The sequence below is a fragment of the Pisolithus orientalis genome (genome assembly GCF_024613125.1).
Source record: "Pisolithus orientalis strain OTSU chromosome Unknown F5J12scaffold_69, whole genome shotgun sequence".
In the NCBI taxonomy this organism is placed as follows: domain Eukaryota; kingdom Fungi; phylum Basidiomycota; class Agaricomycetes; order Boletales; family Pisolithaceae; genus Pisolithus; species Pisolithus orientalis.
The window spans coordinates 25927-43389 of NW_026260850.1; the positions used below are offsets into that span (position 1 = coordinate 25927).

The 17463-nt window shown below is 47.0% G+C and overlaps 4 protein-coding genes across 4 annotated transcripts; 2 read left to right on the forward strand and 2 right to left on the reverse strand.

Moving 5' to 3' along the window:
• Positions 1 to 411: 411 nt before the first annotated feature.
• On the reverse strand, positions 412 to 1388 carry F5J12DRAFT_898135 (uncharacterized protein; the record flags this gene model as incomplete). Its single annotated transcript, XM_051748085.1, has 7 exons — positions 412 to 484; positions 539 to 619; positions 673 to 750; positions 805 to 885; positions 946 to 1149; positions 1203 to 1283; positions 1336 to 1388. The coding sequence occupies 7 exons, from the start codon at positions 1386 to 1388 to the stop codon at positions 412 to 414; spliced, it is 651 nt and encodes a 216-aa protein (XP_051594854.1).
• Positions 1389 to 3972: 2584 nt separating this feature from the next.
• F5J12DRAFT_510915 (uncharacterized protein) lies at positions 3973 to 5029 on the forward strand. The gene is made up of 4 exons (XM_051739781.1): positions 3973 to 4303; positions 4358 to 4502; positions 4557 to 4599; positions 4660 to 5029. Exons 1-4 carry the CDS (start codon positions 4153 to 4155, stop codon positions 4900 to 4902), a joined length of 582 nt encoding a protein of 193 aa, XP_051594855.1. The 5' UTR covers positions 3973 to 4152; the 3' UTR covers positions 4903 to 5029.
• Positions 4862 to 5650, forward strand: F5J12DRAFT_510904 (uncharacterized protein). The gene has a single exon (XM_051739780.1). The coding sequence runs from the start codon at positions 5156 to 5158 to the stop codon at positions 5606 to 5608; it is 453 nt and encodes a 150-aa protein (XP_051594856.1). The 5' UTR covers positions 4862 to 5155; the 3' UTR covers positions 5609 to 5650.
• Positions 5651 to 9706: 4056 nt separating this feature from the next.
• F5J12DRAFT_786824 (uncharacterized protein) lies at positions 9707 to 10521 on the reverse strand (the record flags this gene model as incomplete). Its single annotated transcript, XM_051743528.1, has 5 exons — positions 9707 to 9749; positions 9837 to 9910; positions 9942 to 10133; positions 10158 to 10259; positions 10312 to 10521. The coding sequence occupies 5 exons, from the start codon at positions 10519 to 10521 to the stop codon at positions 9707 to 9709; spliced, it is 621 nt and encodes a 206-aa protein (XP_051594857.1).
• Between the last annotated feature and the right edge of the window lie 6942 nt (positions 10522 to 17463).

A 17463-nucleotide genomic window follows, 5' to 3' on the forward strand; every position in this document is an offset into this window, starting at 1 on the left:
TAATTTGTGAGATATCTCCAGTTCGGCTCTCGGTTCCACATTCTCCATCAATTCGCTATCGGGAATGGCACCATCTGTTTCAGTACGGATCGCCACCACAAAGTAACTAGCCTTAATTGTGGCCACCACCTCGTTTTCGCCGATGTCCCATGTGCTGTGTACGGAGGTGGCGGATGAAATTATGCCTCCCAATCACCTGCTTGCAGTCCTTCCACTTGCAAGCAATCTCTTCTTTACGGGACATGCCCTTAATACCATGGACGACCCTAAAATGTTGTGGCACAGAACTGCATGTGATATCTTGCCCGCATTCCACGCCGTCTTGATTGTAACGACAAACTCGAGGTGGACAATGACTATACTGATTCTGTGCATTTTAAAATAAGTTAACATTATCCCAGTATACACGGCTCAGACGAAACGTACGGTTGGATTGCCTTTCGTTTGAGGTGGCTCGGTACCGCCGCCCGAGATAGGGGATATACTATGCTTCTACATCAGCCGGAGAAGCTTCCTGATCCATAGAGGTACGGCGCACCTGGACCCTTCATCCGCATAGGCTTGGGGGTCGCTCTCCATTTGAAGTGACTCGATATCATCGCCAACAGGAAGGAATAATCTGGACTTCAGCGTCAGCCGGGGAAATCCCTGGCCCATGGAGGGACGGCACACCTGGTTCCTTCATTCGCATAGGCTTGGGGATTGCTTTCCATATGAGGTTCGATAGCGAGGCCAACATCAGGGAGGAAACTGTACTTTAGTGTCAGCCGGAGAAGATGCCTGACCCATGGAGGGATGGCGCACCCAGCTCCTTCATCCGTATAGACTTCGAGGTTGGCTCCCATTTGAGGTGGTTGCATACCACTGCCAAAAGCACGGAAGGATCTGTACTTCAATGTCAGCCGGAGAAGCTTCCTGGCCCACAACCATAAAAGGGAGGCACACCTGGTCCATTCATCCGCACACTCTTGGTGGTTGCTCTCCATTTGAGGTTCGAAAGCACTGCCCAAATCAGGGAAGAAACTGTACTTCAGCGTCTGCCGGAGAAGTTTACTGGCCCATGGAAGGATGGCAAACCTGATTCCTACATCCGTATGGTCTTCGGGGTTGCTTGTCATTTGAGGTGGCTCAAATGTAGTGTCAAAGGTACTGCACTTCTACATCAGCGGGGAAGTTGCTTGACCAATAGAGGGACGACACACCTAGTTTCTGAATCTGCATAGCATTCCAGACTGTTTGGCCATAGGGTCGGCGGGGTGTTATCGGCGAGTGAACTGTTGAATCTACTTCCATGTCAGCTAGAGAAGGTGTCAAGCCTGTAGAGAAATGGCTCACCCGATTGGGGGACCAGCATAGTGCCAGAGCTTCCCTCGATCCTTAGAGAGCATGTCTTACGGCTTAGTGGGCACACAGGATGGAGGGTTTTGACGTTTAAGAATCAGCCATGGCATTTTATCGGTCCCAGTGTGAGGCCAAAGAATGGGAGGTCGGTGGGAAAGGTCCGAGACCAGACGATGGGAGGTCGGAATGGGAAGTGGAGCGGGAGGTCGGGGGCCAGGCAATAGAAGGTCGACGATAGGACTACCCGGATTGGTTCCGCCATCTAAGGGCAGGTTAACGCGAGACTGGTACCCGTGTATCACACTCACCTGTCGTCTCCAAACAAATGGCTTCATGATAATGAAAAGGGCATACAGGCACCCCGTAGGTATATTTTGCTGCTAAAGCTCCCGGGAAAGTACACCTGACTTGGTTAGAATTTGATGTAGGTGGATTGGAGGGCCGCACCGTGTAGCATATTGTCCACCCAAAACTTGATTCTTACGCTCAAAGAGTCCACATTTTCGGTACGAATTGCGCGGTGTTGTTTCAGATCCCCGTTTTCATGTAGTCGTTGGAATCAAAATGCTTAGTAGTAGTGTAACTGTCGGGAGGGCTCAGGAGGGCTCATGCACGAGTACCGCAAGACAAGCGTTTATAATTAAATCCTGAGAAAAAGAAATGGGTGGCGACTGGAAAAGGACTAGCGGCCCATGAGGATCGATCAGTCCAAAAACGTTAGTTTCGAGCGGTTTGTCCCAGGAACCGGACGTATCATGTAGCTGCTTAATCCTTGACGTGGTGTACCGGAGCGATGACTGAAGAAACTCGGGGAGGTGCACTAGTGTTCAGGTAACTCGATCCTCAAACGGCGGAAAGTGTAACAAACTAACTTCCCTCGTCGGCGCCATGCCTATACGTCCGTAGTGGGCGTGAAATGCCAGGTACGATTTTGCCCTACTATGGGAGGGCTCGAGTACGGTGGAGCACGATAAACACAGATCAGTAAGCATCGTGTGTTCCGATAGAAACGGCCAGGCATGTGCCCGAACACGTTACCATGGGAGGGCTCAAGAATCGCAGGAACCAGAGATCCGGGATAAGCCCGCAATGACAAAAGAGAGCTCGGGATAAACTTTCCAGGTGAAGGTGGTTTTTAGGTAGGTGGGCATAGCTAATCGCCGCAACTTTCCAATACTCGCAGGTGTGTCATTTAGTCTTCCACATCCTGCTGGTCGATGTCAGCATACAAGCGTGCAAGAGCGCAGCAAGGGCAGTGGAAGACACTTATTGTAAGAATGCTCGCTGGCCCTTTGGTATTTCCGCTTGAGCACGTAACATGTACTCAGGCCGATGAATGCTGCGAGCCCGATAAGCTTCTGGCATGAAAACGCGGTGTGGCCAATCTCCTGTCCATTTAAAAAGTGCTCATGCCACATGACTCGAGTGTACCTGACAGCCATGCAAAAGAATTGCAGCTGTGGGCGCTACTTCGAACTGGCCAAATTGGCTGCTGGAGGCCCCAGCTGTGAGATGAAACCGTGTCCTCAAGGCCAGTACCAGTGGAATGTGATACTGTCTCTATCGGTGTTGCGCTTGCACTTTGCCGTCCTGTGGAACGGTATAGCACGGATGCGGATGTGATGAATCAACCAAACATGTGCATGACTTCCATCCGCACCAAAAGGTGACTCTCGGCCTGAAGAAATCATCACTGCTGACAAGATCATTGCAGCCCGTCAGATGGAGTACGTAGCGTTGGGGTGTCCATAACTTCAGGCATCGTCATGCAATTTATTGTTTGCCCAGCAACTCCGTTGGTGCAGGATGTGTGGTCAACTCCCTTGAAAAGATGAAGAGTACTGATACAAGTGGCGTAATGCATCGCAAGGGTTTTGTACTGCAAGAGTCAGTGCGGACCGTTTTTAGACGCAACTCGTAGGTGGTCAACAAGGCAAACCTGAATGTTTCGAGCGTGCAGAGCAAGGGGATCTGGTGCATAGGCCAGGAAATCCCCAGCAGGGCAATACCCTCAAGAATGCCGAGGGACTCCCTTGTCCAGGTTTGGACTCGTCTAACAGACAGACCATCATGATCATAATTCACGGCTGACAGTTGCCCCAAGTTGCCCCACTCTCAAATCTAACATCCATGCTGTCCGGTCCCAATATTCCATTTCGGATTGAGCTACATAGATAGTCTAGGGTCCAGACAATATTGGCCAAGAGGGCCGAGGGGAGGCAATTGAAAGAGCCATGTATGAGTGTATGGACAGCAAGGAAGTCTGACTCTGGTGCACAGAAGTGAAACGTAATAATCTTCCCAATTCATCGATCATCCACCGAGTCTACTATCGTGTCGGCGTTATTTATGGCCTGCGCAGGCCGCCCGGCGTGATTGACTCGCCCAGATCACAGCACTCTCAACCCCGTTCTCGACCCACCTCGCTTACGCTGGGGATCATACTTTAGTGGACCTTCCCCGCCGGGACCGCGAACGCGAAACAGTACCACTAAACCCTTTTAGCAGGTGACTGCGCGGGTTCTCCTGAGCATCGAACAAGACCAGCGACTATTCGTTGTCAATCCCATCGCGTGCGAATAATATCTCTTTTGATTTCCCCCCTTGGCCAAATCCTGCAGACCACGTTCATAAACGCGCTCAGTGCCCAAGGAATTCTCTCACAGACATGCTCCTGAGACAGGTATATCCACACTTCATGTTGAGCCTCCCTTCCTTGTATTTCTCGGGGGTCACCAGGTTCTTTGGAGAAGCAAAGGTCAGTCGACCAGATATCGACAGCGAGGATGAGCCCGATCCCATAGACGCCCAATGTGCATCGTCACGATCACGATCTGCCTTTTACCACGGCGAACGTGGGTGCTGCGCTCGTCAGATTCAAGGATTCCGGGGAGTCATTCTTCGATTCTCTCCTCTGGAATAGAAGACACCCAACATCGTCTTCGCACTACTACTCTCATAAGTGACCGTCATGTGTATCTCACACCCATTTTATTCTGATTTTTCTGATTTTCAGAGCCGTTTTATCACTGTTCCAAAACTAAGAAATGGTCTACGACCCGCTCATACCAACAAAAGCACTTCTCTCGCTACCTCCACACCCACGCCCCTCTTTTATGGGTGTGTATACATCATCCGATTCGCGCCCATGAAAAGCATGCGTAAGGTCATGAGGTGGATACTGGAGACAGAAAACTATAATATTTATATTGTAGAACATCTGGGTGGTGTTGGCGTTGTCCGGATATGGTTGGCTTGGTGTGCCTCTCATATCTCTCTTTCTCTCCTCTTCTTTTCTCTCATCACGCATGCATGTAGGTCCGTGATATTTTTTATTGTCTCTATCGTCTCCTTCATATGGCATTCCGGATCCACAACCGATCCATTCACTCCCTCCTCACCAACCCCAATGCAGCCACCGGCCCTCGGGTACTCGTCTCAACCCATTTCTTCTTGGGCCTTGTTTATTTTTGTGCGATCGTGAAGACGTTATATGGATATGGAAGGGTGAGTGAGATGGCAAGGGTCACAGAAGCGGCGAGGGGACGAGGGGTGCCATAAGAGAAGAGAGGGAAAGGGGAAAAAGAAGCGAGGGAGAGGGAGGATATGAAGAGCGGTCCAGACGAGGGAGAGTAAACGACCGCGAAGAAGACTGGAAACGCGCCCCACGTGAATTCGAAGACGGACGCAAAAGCGAACCAGAGCCGACTTTCCGAACGCACAACCACAGCGATGGTGATGACGAACGTCTCATCTGCGTTGGACGTCCTGTCGGCTCTTGGGTTGCGTTGGTCACAGGGTCCGCGCGCATTGGATGAGCGGGTATGAAGAAGGCAGCCTGGAGAGTGATGGGGGAATATATCATCGTGATGGCTATGCGAGCGTGTCAGTCGCAGGGGCTATACCATACGTTGTGAAGCACGTTTATTCACCAACTCGTGCGTGCCTGTTTTATGCGATCAGAGAACAGCATGGCATTGTAATGTATATCCAGGGGACGGTTGTCATCATACCTCATACAGTACACTGTATTATTTTTTCTTATCCAAGCAGGATTTTATTCACTCGAAATGCTGGAGTTGCTGTGTGGCATACAAATTTGAACACATGCGCTCGATGGCGACGGGAACTATTGAGACGCATCAGTACTACCCACGACTTGGCCGCGACGACCAGGGTTTCCATCACCGATCATCCAAGGCCGCCGTCGATCGATAGGAATATGCATGAAAGAATAGCCTACCAGACCTGCAGTCACCGATATTGATATTCTACTGTAAATGGCATTGTTGAAACACTTAAACCGTCGTGTCGGAGCTCGAAATTACTGCAGTTTGCGAAAATGATGACAATAGTCAAATATTTGCGAGTCGCGTCGTGAGTGTTCCAAATTAGGAAATGAAATACATGCAACGTATAGGAGTGCTCGTACTCTACAGTAGTCCAGGACTCTGTCAATATACGTTTGTTCTAGTCCCCGCCATGCCCTTTGACAGCTTCTTCGCCGCCGTTGACTGTTTCTTGGCCATTCTTGGGTCTCTAATGTACTACTAGCTCTGCGACACGGCGGCACTGTGTCGTGCGCTGATTCATTTCCTAATTTGGAAATCCTCACGACCCGACTTGCAAATATTTGACAGTTGTCATCATTTTCGCAAACTGCAGTAATCGATTGCAGCGGAGCTGTCAAAAAAATGTTCACACTTTTTCTGGTGTGGCTGCCGGGGTGAGGCGGCCTCGAGCTGACGTTTGCCTCGGTTCGAAATTGTGACTAGTTCGATGCAGATTTGAAGTCAGACAGCTCGAACTCCTTTCGAACTGACCATTTATGGGCTCAGATAATGGATCGTCCTGTCAGCGTATTACAATCTCTACAGAATCCTTGAAGTAGAATCCTCTTCTTCTTTGTACACTACAGTGGGTTCACTGGCACGAAAAAAGTCGAGTTTGCTGTCAGCCGAGCTGGCTCCGTCTTGCAGGGACTGTATAAACAAGCTGAAAAGTAACCCCCATTTTTTCTTTTCTTTCTCTTACACAAGTGCTTTGACGTAGGTACGTATACCTCGCCGTACTCCACTTAGTCTCCCATGGATCGAACCAGATTGGGAGTCTCTATCTCGGTCACTCCCCGGGCATGGTGAATGCCCAAATACCGGCCTGGATTGCAAGGCTCCCGGTTGCCCGCATTCCCACCGCATGTTTTAGACCCCAGACAAATGGAAGCGAGACTCGGAAGAATCTCGCCTGATTCATTTGTACTGACGCATACCCGACCGCTCATAGAGCGTTGAGTACTGATTGAAGGACGGGGGCCGTCATGAACTATTGGTGTCCAGCAGAGCATGCAGGGTGATCTAGGAGGGCGGCCCATCAGTTTGGCTTGTCGAACGAAAATAGGATGTCACCGAATTTGGCTGCGGGCAAGCATTTCGTGCCATTGATATAGTGTATCAGTGGCTCGGCTCGAGAGTAGGGTAGCTGAGTGACCCCTGTTTCAACTGCACACCAACTGTAAATTGACAAATCTGTCTATCCAAGAAAACACATATTACAGTCATCAACTTAGATTTGAGGACCCCATGAAGTCCATTTAGTCACAACATATAGGTAGCCTGTGTGCCAAAATGCCAACACTTATATAGACCCTGTGATGGGCCCATCTAAATAAATTAGCCATGACACATGGACAGGCCTGAGGGCCTATAGTAAGAGCAACATATGTATGGGCCTGTAAGTGCAATTCCACAACATATGGGAGGGTGAGTGGAGGGTAAGGATGCTGCAACATATAGATGGACCTGTGACCAAGTAAGTATGCTGAGCTACTGTAAGACATGGATGGGCCCATCCATGGTAGGGTGTGCCCCAGTCACAATATCAGGATGGGCCCACCTATTGTATCATGAAGAAGGTCACAACATAAAGAGGGGCCCCTCTATGATAGATTACAGAGTTGGCAACATATGGAAGGGCCCATCTTTGGGATAATATACCCCTGTCACAAAATATAGATGGGCCTGTCCATAGCAAGATGTATGCCTGTTGCAACATAAGGATGGGCCCATCAGTAATATCATTGACAGCATCACAACACATAGATGGGCCCATCTAGTAAGATGCATCCCTGTCACAACATAAAGATGGGCCCATCAGTAATGTCAGGCAGGCCCATCCATAGTAAGATGTACCTGTCACAACATAAAGACAGGCCCATCAATATATATCATTTACAGGGTCACAACACATGGATGGGCCTGTCTAGTAAGATGCACCCACATCACAACATAAAGATGGGCCTTTCAGCAATATCAATTACACGGTCACAACACATGGGTGGGCCCATCAATAGCAACACATATGCCTGTCACAACATAAAGACAGGCCCATCAGTAATATCATTTACAGTGTCACAACACATAGATGGGCCCATCAGTAATATCATTTATAGCATCACAACATATGGAAGGGCCCTTCAGCAGTATCATTTATGTGGTCACAACATAAGGACAGGCCCTTCAACAGTATTATTTATATGGTCATAACATATGGACAGGCCCTTGAGTAATATCTTTTATATTGCCATAAAACATGGATGGGTCCATCTAGTAAGATCCACCCCTGTCACAACATAAGACAGGCCCAACACCAATAGCACGTATAGTGTCACAACATATTGATCAGATCACAGTAAAATATTGAGGCAAGTGTCCTAACATGCCATAATTTTCCAACAAGCTGCAAGTGGCTTGCCCACTATACAACTCTGACCTCATCCACCCCAAGCATGAATACTACACAAGACACATCTAAAACCCCCCATGGATGGCAAATGGAACTAACAGACTGCATTGCATCATACATGAAAGCCAGATTTCAAGAGGAGGTATTCAGCAGACCTTGCACCCTTCCAGATATATCAATTCTGTTTCTGGTGTTATGTGAAGTGGATCACATATCATCAGTAATCTCACAGGCCTATCATTGCCCAAGTAAGTCCATCATAATGGTGTGATGGAAGTTTTCATCTTTCTGCAGTCAACATTGGGAAAAATTGGGGTGGAAAAACCTGCAATGCAGAAGCTGCTGAGAGATATGCAGAAGTGACTGAGCTGTCCATTCTGGTGACCAACTCAAACACCATCCATGTTTGGTATTTTCCAGACACTCTCAGCCCAAAATGAAGGGTAAGGGAATGGAGAATCTCATATTCTACTGACTTAATGGAATGGCAGACCAATGTATGGAACTGCCTTCATCTTCTGAGGGAACCACTGTGGGAGAGCATAAAGGCTTCCCCACAGGCATGGCGGACAGACAAGTCATATTTCCATGATAATGCTGAGTTGAAAGGCACCATCAACCTGTCACCTGCATGGTTTCAACAGGGTCATGGGGTGGGTGATCATTTCCTGCCTTGTGAATAAAGTGCTCATCTGTCTTGAAGCCCCAAAATGGCTTCCCAGAAGCCTCATGGCTGCTCAAATCCAGGATGGAAAACACTTCTACAAGGGAATGGGTCAACCAAATGTCCAACACCAATGCCCTATTATCTGTGATCCTGCATGTCATCCATCTGCAAGTGTATGCAGATGACAGGGAAGCATTGATCTGCCTTGGTGAACAGGCAGAACAGTGGGTGGATTCAGATATGAGCTCCATACTGCTGATATGGAGCTCCATGTATAGCAGCATGTCCATGATGGTGAATCAGGCAACTTGTTACCACAGGGATATCAATGGATGGGATCCATGGTATGACATGCTGGTAACTGTGGGTGACTACCCACCCTTGGACTTTGTCATTCCAACATTGAATCTGCAGCTGCACTACAACCCAGGGATGATCATTGCATTTTCAGTTTCAGCATTGGAGCATGGGGTGGGAGCTGTAGATGGTGACAGAGCATGCCTGGTGTACTATATGCATGCCAATGTACATCAGTCAGTGCATGTTCCCATGTGTCAATCACCATGGATGGATGACCTACTACCTAGACCAGTTGCAACTGGAGAACTGTTGATTTGAAGCTGCAAAATTTAATGTAAGATTTAGTAGGTGATGCAGATCTTGTATTTTATTAGGATATGCTGGCTCTCAAACTTCAGATGGGTGGTGTTTCCAAGATTTTGCAAATGGGCAGGTGCTTTGACATCATAGATTGGGCAGGTACTCAGAGCTAAAGGGTGTGCATCATAAACTGCAAAAAAAATAAACCTACTCAGGCCATCATGCAGATGGGCAGATTGTCAGACATTGCATGCATGGGCAGGGGTTCAGACATCATGCAAATGGGTGGTATCTCATAAATGATTGACATTCACAGCAATGTATATACAACCAACTCTACAGTCAAAAACATGTAAACTATTGAAGCAGCATGCCCAACAACCCATGCAATGCCCACCACCTAGTGTAGAAATGGTCAATTTGTCAACCATGACCATTGACAACATCAGCATATTTCTGAATATTTTCGATGCAGTAGTTTACCTACTCCTTGATATGGCCATCAAGACAGTCTGTGATTGGTGCCTCAAGAAATGGCCATAAGCCCTGGGCCATCATCAACTATTTGCAGTGACAAGAATAAGCAGCATACCTTGAAAAAATCCCAGGCTGCAGAAAACAATCCCTTGCCTTGCAATCTTTGGGAATCTGCTGCATATTCCTTGGAATGATATAGCCACCAAGGGACTGCAAAGCTGGAATTGGGATCAGCTGCATGTGGGGTCCAATGCAGGATGATGGCACTGATATTGTCAATTATGCAAAATGTGCTAAGGGGAGTTAGCTGCATTTGATTGTGGAAGCTAACCTCATCATCTTGGTGTCTGAGGTATGCATGGTAGCACACCAGGAGGGGAGGAGTATAATTGGCATGCAACACTGTCACCAGAATCAAGCTATTAAGCTGATTCTGAAGGAATTATGTATCAGTCCCACATTGTGAAAATTGATGTAAAACCTACCAAGTCCATTGCTAGGTTTGCAAACCAATGTGTGGGCCATCCCACAATATTGGCAGTCTGCTTCAGATGTACAGAGGCCACCTTGATCTGGCATGCCAAGTAGAGGATACCCATCTCTACCACAGACTGGCAAGATGGGTGTGATTGGCTGGCAATGAATGGCTTGGGACATTTTTCAAAGGCAGAATGTGGATAATGAACAACTTCCATCAAATTGAGCCTATTGACAAGTCAAAGGCCCTGAGAGGCTGGTTAGTGAATGGCCTTTACGGGTAGTGCTGGCACATATCTCAACAGCACAGGTTCATTTTCATTAAGCTAGAAGCCCCAAAATAAATTTCTGAGATACTTGAAACAAAATTGAACAGTTGGCACAATGGCAGGTGCAAATGGGCCAATGGAGGCCAATGGTTGTTATGGATGTATTGGATGATGTACAAGAGCTGTCTTCCCCAGAGGCTTGCAGCAGAGCCTACTCTCCAGAAGGCTGACATTTGGGGTATTAATCTGGGACCCGCATGCCTATAGGACGTGATTCTCTGGGAGGCTGACACTCAGGGTATTATTCTGGGACCTGCCCACCTATAGGACACAAAGTCGTCGAACTGACAGGCTGGTCACTGGTCACCAGCTACCTGCCGAACACATGCACACGCTTACAACAAACTTACAAGCTCAATCATTACTCTTTCCATCAGAAATCTGACTCACAGGTTCCAGAACCCGCAGGAGGAATAAAATGCAGGAAGTTGGTGTCTGTTGAATAATCCATTCCTGGAGCAATCTGGCTACACCAGTTGAGACGCTGACAATGATCAGAGATGCCTGAGTTGCTGCCACCCAATTGGAGAACATACAGCCTTGCATTCACTCCTCGTGGAGCCTTTCAAAAGATCCTGAAGTTATCTTCATACATCCAGGCACTCGAGGCCAGTAGTCTGATTCCAGCATGAATAGATGAACAGCAATGTGAGATGTATTGAGATTCTGTTGCCATATACAGAGTTTAGTTAGTGCGTTGGCTTGCAGTGGGTCTTCAGGCATTAGTTGGCAGGGGAGTTGGGTTTGGGTCCTCTAACTGGTTTTCTGTTGCTGGAGGCTGGAGGGGGGAGGGGTGTTGGGGTGGAAGTGGGTGTGGAGGTTGGTGAGGTGTTGTGAAGGATGTTGTGCCAAATGGGTGGGCCACCTCTTCCACCATGTATTCTGTTGAATTGTCTGTGTCTTGGTGGGCCAGATCATGGGTTCATCACTTCCCCTAATGTCATTTGTCTGAGTGGGCCATTGACATTGGGTGTCATGGTTGGGGGTCTTGTGGGTATGATCAGGTTAGTTGACTGGGCTGGGAGTTTGATGTGCATCCATTCTTCTGATGTGGGGAAATAAGGCATGTAATTTTCTGGGGTGACCTCTGATTCACTTAGGTTGTAGCTATGTACAGGGGAGTTTATATACTGTAGGGGGAGCACAGCCTATGGCAAATGAGGCACAAACACTTGGTAAATAATGAGTAAGTACTGTAAGCAATGAGTAATCATGATGAGTAAGTGAGAAATGCAAAGTAAGCAAGCAAAGTGGATTGGTAAGTCTTGACAACAAACAAGTCAAGGACAATCAAAAATATCACAGTATGAGTCAAAGAATGTCAGACACTGAGTAAGCACACTAGTATCACATTAGGGGGTGGCAATGCATGTCAGATTTTGGCAGAGACATGTCTAGATCCAAAGATGGCATGACAGATGGACAGTGTTTCCAGATGGGGAAGCATCAAATTCCAGAAATGGATGGCATGAGTCAGGTGTCAAAGGGCTAGGGTGTTGGGGGTCTGTGGGGTAATGGGAGCATAGGTAATTGCATCTCCCACCCATTCATCCTCTCAGCAAAGTTAATAAAACACTTCATGAATGGGGCTCTGATGGAGGAGAGGGAGAAGGGGGGATGTCTTCTGCTGGGTCTTGTGGTAAGAAGGCAAGCTGCATGTCATACTCATCATGGATGTAATCAGGGAGGGCAGAGAACAGTAGGTTATACTGCAGCTGTTGCAATGTGGGGAGAGTGATGGACAAGATTGGAATAAAGTTGTTGCAGGGCAGTGTAAGGAGCTGTATTCTCCCTGAGGCTGAAACAGGAATCTGTCACTAAATTCTGCTTGCCTCTGTGACAAACCCCTATTGCTCTATGCCTTTGGATGCTTTCAGAATTCTTCCCACTCATAGCCTTGTATTTCCTCCCAGCCCCTGTTGCCTTTAGATTTTCTCCTGACCTTCAGCATGTCACTCAGTCATCAATAAGCTGATCCAGAAATTCTGCATTCACCCAGAGTCATCCAAAAATCAGTAGCCAAGTCACCACCCAGCCACATCACCACTCATCTGTGCCAGTTGCCTCTAAAAAACTCCAACTGTCCCTGTCACCCCAAGTTCTGCAAGCCAGTCTTCATGCTAGTAGGCTCTGCCCTCCTGTGCTTCCACCTTCCTGCCAGCTCCACCTCTCACCTGTACATGTACCCTCATTCTGTTGGAAGATACCCCTTACCATTGTCCCATTTTACTCTTGTTTACCACTTGCTAGACCATTTCATGTGCATCTGTATTTCACTGACATCTGTCACTCTTTCTTTTATTTTCCAGTCTTTTAGTTTTTCCACCCCACCTGACTCTGACTCATACCTATGTCCCTTGTACTATATAATTCTGCCATAATGTTGAAAATATACCACCCACTTTGGAGTCACTATCTGTGTGTGTCTCACAAGTTCAAGAGTTCTTGGAGTCTAAAAGTGTCTATTGAGTCTACAGCATCCACAGTGTCTCTAATTTCCCCTACACCACTTGTGTTTCCAGTCTATTGTGTCCTGCCTTGTGACTCAGCTTCTATCTTCTCATCACATATCTGTCACTCAGAATTCTGTATACCCAGCTCACTGTTGCTTGCATATCAACAAGTCATCAGAATTTAATTCCATGAACCTCACACATATTCCCTACCCCTTCTAGGGTAACCCTTGACTTCTCCTTCCACACAGCACCCCTTGGGGAAATCCTAGGGAATTCTCCCTTCAGCTTTCCTCTAGTCACATGCCTCCCAGAAGTCATGTCACACAATGTTTTGGAGCCCACTGTGAGGGGTCTGTAGATCTGGAAAGGAGATCCTTATGACCCACTTGTCAAAGAACTGAACTTGAAGAGCTCCTAGAGCCCTTCTGCAGACTATCTATTTCTTCATCAGAAATCTTAATCCCAGTAGCTGATCCTAGAGATCTTTCAGAGCCCAAAGTCCCCAGCATTTTATGCAGCATTTCCTGGAGGTTTCAACTTTGATGAACCTTTCACTCCTCCTGCCAAGTGTCAAGAACTTTCACCTCTTTCAGAACTAACTTCTTTGTCACCCTTGCCATCCAGTGATTCAGAACTAGCTGCTGAACAGCTTCTCCTTCCTTCCTACTCCCTAATCACAAATTCTGCTATCACCCTTTCTACTTAAATACCCCTACAGAATACCCTTGCCTCATCTCTCTCAAATTTCACTCCTACCATTCCCCAAATTCTGATCCAGATCCCCCCACCACTTCACATAACGACTGGAGCAAAAGATATGCTGCTCAGGGGTTCCAACAAAGCCCTGAAGTTTTCTGGGCATACTGAAGATATCACCCATTACCTCAAAGACATTGAACAACTCTGTCTCAACACTGGTCTCATTTCCAGAAAAGATAAGATCCACTGGGTCATTCATTATGCTGACCACAACAAGGTGGAATTTTGGTCCAACTTAGATGCTGCAACCAATGGCTTCAATGACTGGGATGTGTTCTCCAAAGAACTCCTGAACTACTATCCAGGTGCCTTGGTAAAAGATCATCACTATAACAAAGCCAACCTCAAAACTCTACTCTACCATCAGGTTCAGAAGCCTATGGAGTCACTGGAAGATCTTGGGAAATATGTCCAAGAATTCCAACACATCCTCAGCCTCATCCAGAAGAAGAAGAAACTCCCTGAGGACTACATCAATGAGAAATTCCTTGAGGGGTTTCCCCTGAGGTTCTGGAATTCTTTGCTCACATGATTGCAACTCTCTGACCTAGATCATGACATCAACAAACAATGGGAGTTTGATACAGTCTACAAACATGCCAACTACCTCCTCAGTGGGGCCAAACAAACCTCCCTCAGCCAGACTTGTCAGCACTGTTTCCCCTGAATTCCACTCCAACTTCCTCACCAACTGTTCCTACTATCTTGAAACAAGAGTATGTTCATGTTGCTCAGAAACCAGTCTCTGCCCCACCTCCTAAAGAAGGTCAAGAAGGCCAATTTTGCCATTCCTTTGATCTATGGTGTTTCTTCTGCAGGGGAACAGATGGCCACAGAACTGCAGAGTATGCACTGTGTCATGAATACATAAAAGCTGGGAAATGCTCTCTGATTTGGGGAAGAGTGTTTTTCCAGATGGCTCTGACATTCCTAGGACAGCTGTGGGTTGGAATTTCAAAGAAAAGATTGATGACTTCCTTACCATGCATGACTCAATCATTGCCTTGGCAAACATTGTCTCAGTTCAGTGACCCAGCAAGTAGTCAACCTTGTCCTGTGGGCATGATACTCCTCCCTAGCTTGTCAGCACAATGTTCTGCAGCAATGAGGATGCCTCAGAATACCAAGTCAACTTACATCCCTCCTATCTATTTGACAAAGACCTAGAGGAGGGCACTGACAAAGAGGACCAATGTGCCTTAGCAAGCGCTTATGCACAGGTAGAAGAGTTGAAGAATGCTCTCAAGAAAAAGAAGACAGCTCACTTCAATGGTGTAGAAATCCCAGTTCATCATCAAAGACCAGCACTAGCAGTCCCAGCATTGGCCAACATGCCAGTGGCCCCTATCCCAGTTGGTAATCCCACTCCAGCTCACCCTGCCTCTTCTTCAGAAGCACCAGCAGCCAGAAAAACTCCAGTTGCTCCTAATCTTACAGATCTCTGGAAACTTAAGCCCTCTACAAATTCCATGCCTCAATTCTGTTACCAAAGCAGCTTTGATGAGGCTGCAGCAACCAAGTGGATCATAAACCAGGTCTTAGACCCAAAGATGGAAATCTCCACTAAAGACCTATTAGCTGTCAGCCTGGAGATTCACAAGCAGGTCAAAGAACTGGCTGTGACAAAGAAGATGATGATTGGGAGTTTAGAAACCACATCAGACATGACACCCTTGGCTGCCTGGGCATCCTATGAACAGTACTGGGTCAGAGACACAGAAGGGAAGTGCATGGGCCTTGCTGTGGCTCCCTTGCACACTGTCAAGGGAATCTTGATGGATAAACTTCATGTTGAATGTATTCTGGACAGCAGATGCCAAGTAGTGGCCTTGCAATGGGAGTTGTGGGAAGCCTTAGAGGCCCCTCTCCATACTGACATGACCATGACCCTTGAGGCTGCTAACCAATCCAAAGAAAGCACCTTGGGGTCATAGAGAATGCCACCTTGCACATAGGAAACATCAAAGCCCATCTACAAATCCAAGTCATTGATTGCACACCTTTTGACTTACTGCTCAGTCGACCCATCTTCTGCCTACTCTCCAGCATCCTTCATGGTTTCCCTGATGGAGAATAGTCTCTAGAAATCTGTGACCCTAATTCCAGGAAATCAGTTTTAATTCTGATGTGTCCTTGCAACAGACTACAACCCCTTCCACAATTACTAAATTCTGAAGATGAAGAAGACTTCTTCACATGAAAACAAATGCATCACCACATGAATCCACCTGAACAGGGTTTTTAATATTGGTTGAGGACTCATATGAACTGCAAGGAGACCAGGACTGCACTTCCTCTGTGTGTTCTCTTTATGTTTCTGATCTGCCCTTATACCTTTTGAAGTCTACCACTCTTTTTCCCACAGACACTCCCATAAATTCCACTGTGGTGCTTATCTATGAATTATGAGGCAACAGTATGCCCCCTGTCGATCCCTTTGACACCAGTTCCATTTCTCCAACTGATCCTTTCTTGTTTTCAACTGCTACTACCATTTCTCCACTGAAAACCTCTGCCTTATGCTCTACTTATCAGTTCAATCCCATTTATCACGTCTTAAAGTACAAACCTGTAGCAAGGAAGGTGAGGCTGGTACGAACATTGATGCCAGTGGAATTCTGGGTAGAAGGTTGGGAGGCTGAAGACCCACTTGCAGATCTGCCTGTCTTACCTACTCATCTCCCTCCATTCATGCCAGGTTCCAGGTTTACTCAGGAAAGAGCTGATGAACTCAATCTGGACCCAGCAAAGTTCCTTTGGCCTACAGAATTAGACCTAGTGCAATGGTTGGTCAGGGAGCAAGAGGATGCCTTTGCTTGGGATGCTTTGGAAAGAGGGACATTTCAAGAGGACATGTTCCTGCCTCTGAAGATACCTACACTAGCCCACAAGCATTGGGTCAAGCAAAATATTCCCATTCCTCCAGCTATTTTCTGTGAAGTCATTAACATCATCAAAGAAAAGATATCTGCAGGGGTTTACAAACCATCTACTTCATCCTATCACTCAGAATGGTTCTGTGTAGTCAAGAAGGATAGAAAATCTCTGCACCTCATCCATGATTTACAACCTCTAAATGCCATTTCCATTCAGGACTCAGCCATTCCCCCCTTTGTCAATTTGATTGCTGAAGCCTTCACCTGCCATTCAGTCTACAGAATCTTAGATCTTATGGTTGGGTACAATCATTGCACCATCCACAACAATTTCTGCAACCTCACTACCTTCCAAACCCCTATCAGTACCCTTTGACTCACCAAATTTCCTATGGGCTACACAAATGCTGTCCAGATTTTCCACAGAGATGTCTGTTGGATTTTGAAGGATGAAATTCCAGAAGTCACCATTCCATTTATCAACAACTGTCCTATCAAAGGCCCCAAATCCCACTACCAAAATCCAGATGGTACCTATGAAACAATCCCACAGAATTCTGGGATTAGATGCTTCATCTGGGAGCACCTGCAGAATGTCAACCAAGTCTTACACCATCTGCATCATGCAGGAGCCACCATATCAGCGAAGAAATGTGTCATCACTGCTGTCTATCATAGTGGTTGGGCACAAGGTGTCATTCAATGGCAGAATTCTGGATGAAACTGAAGTCCAAAAGATT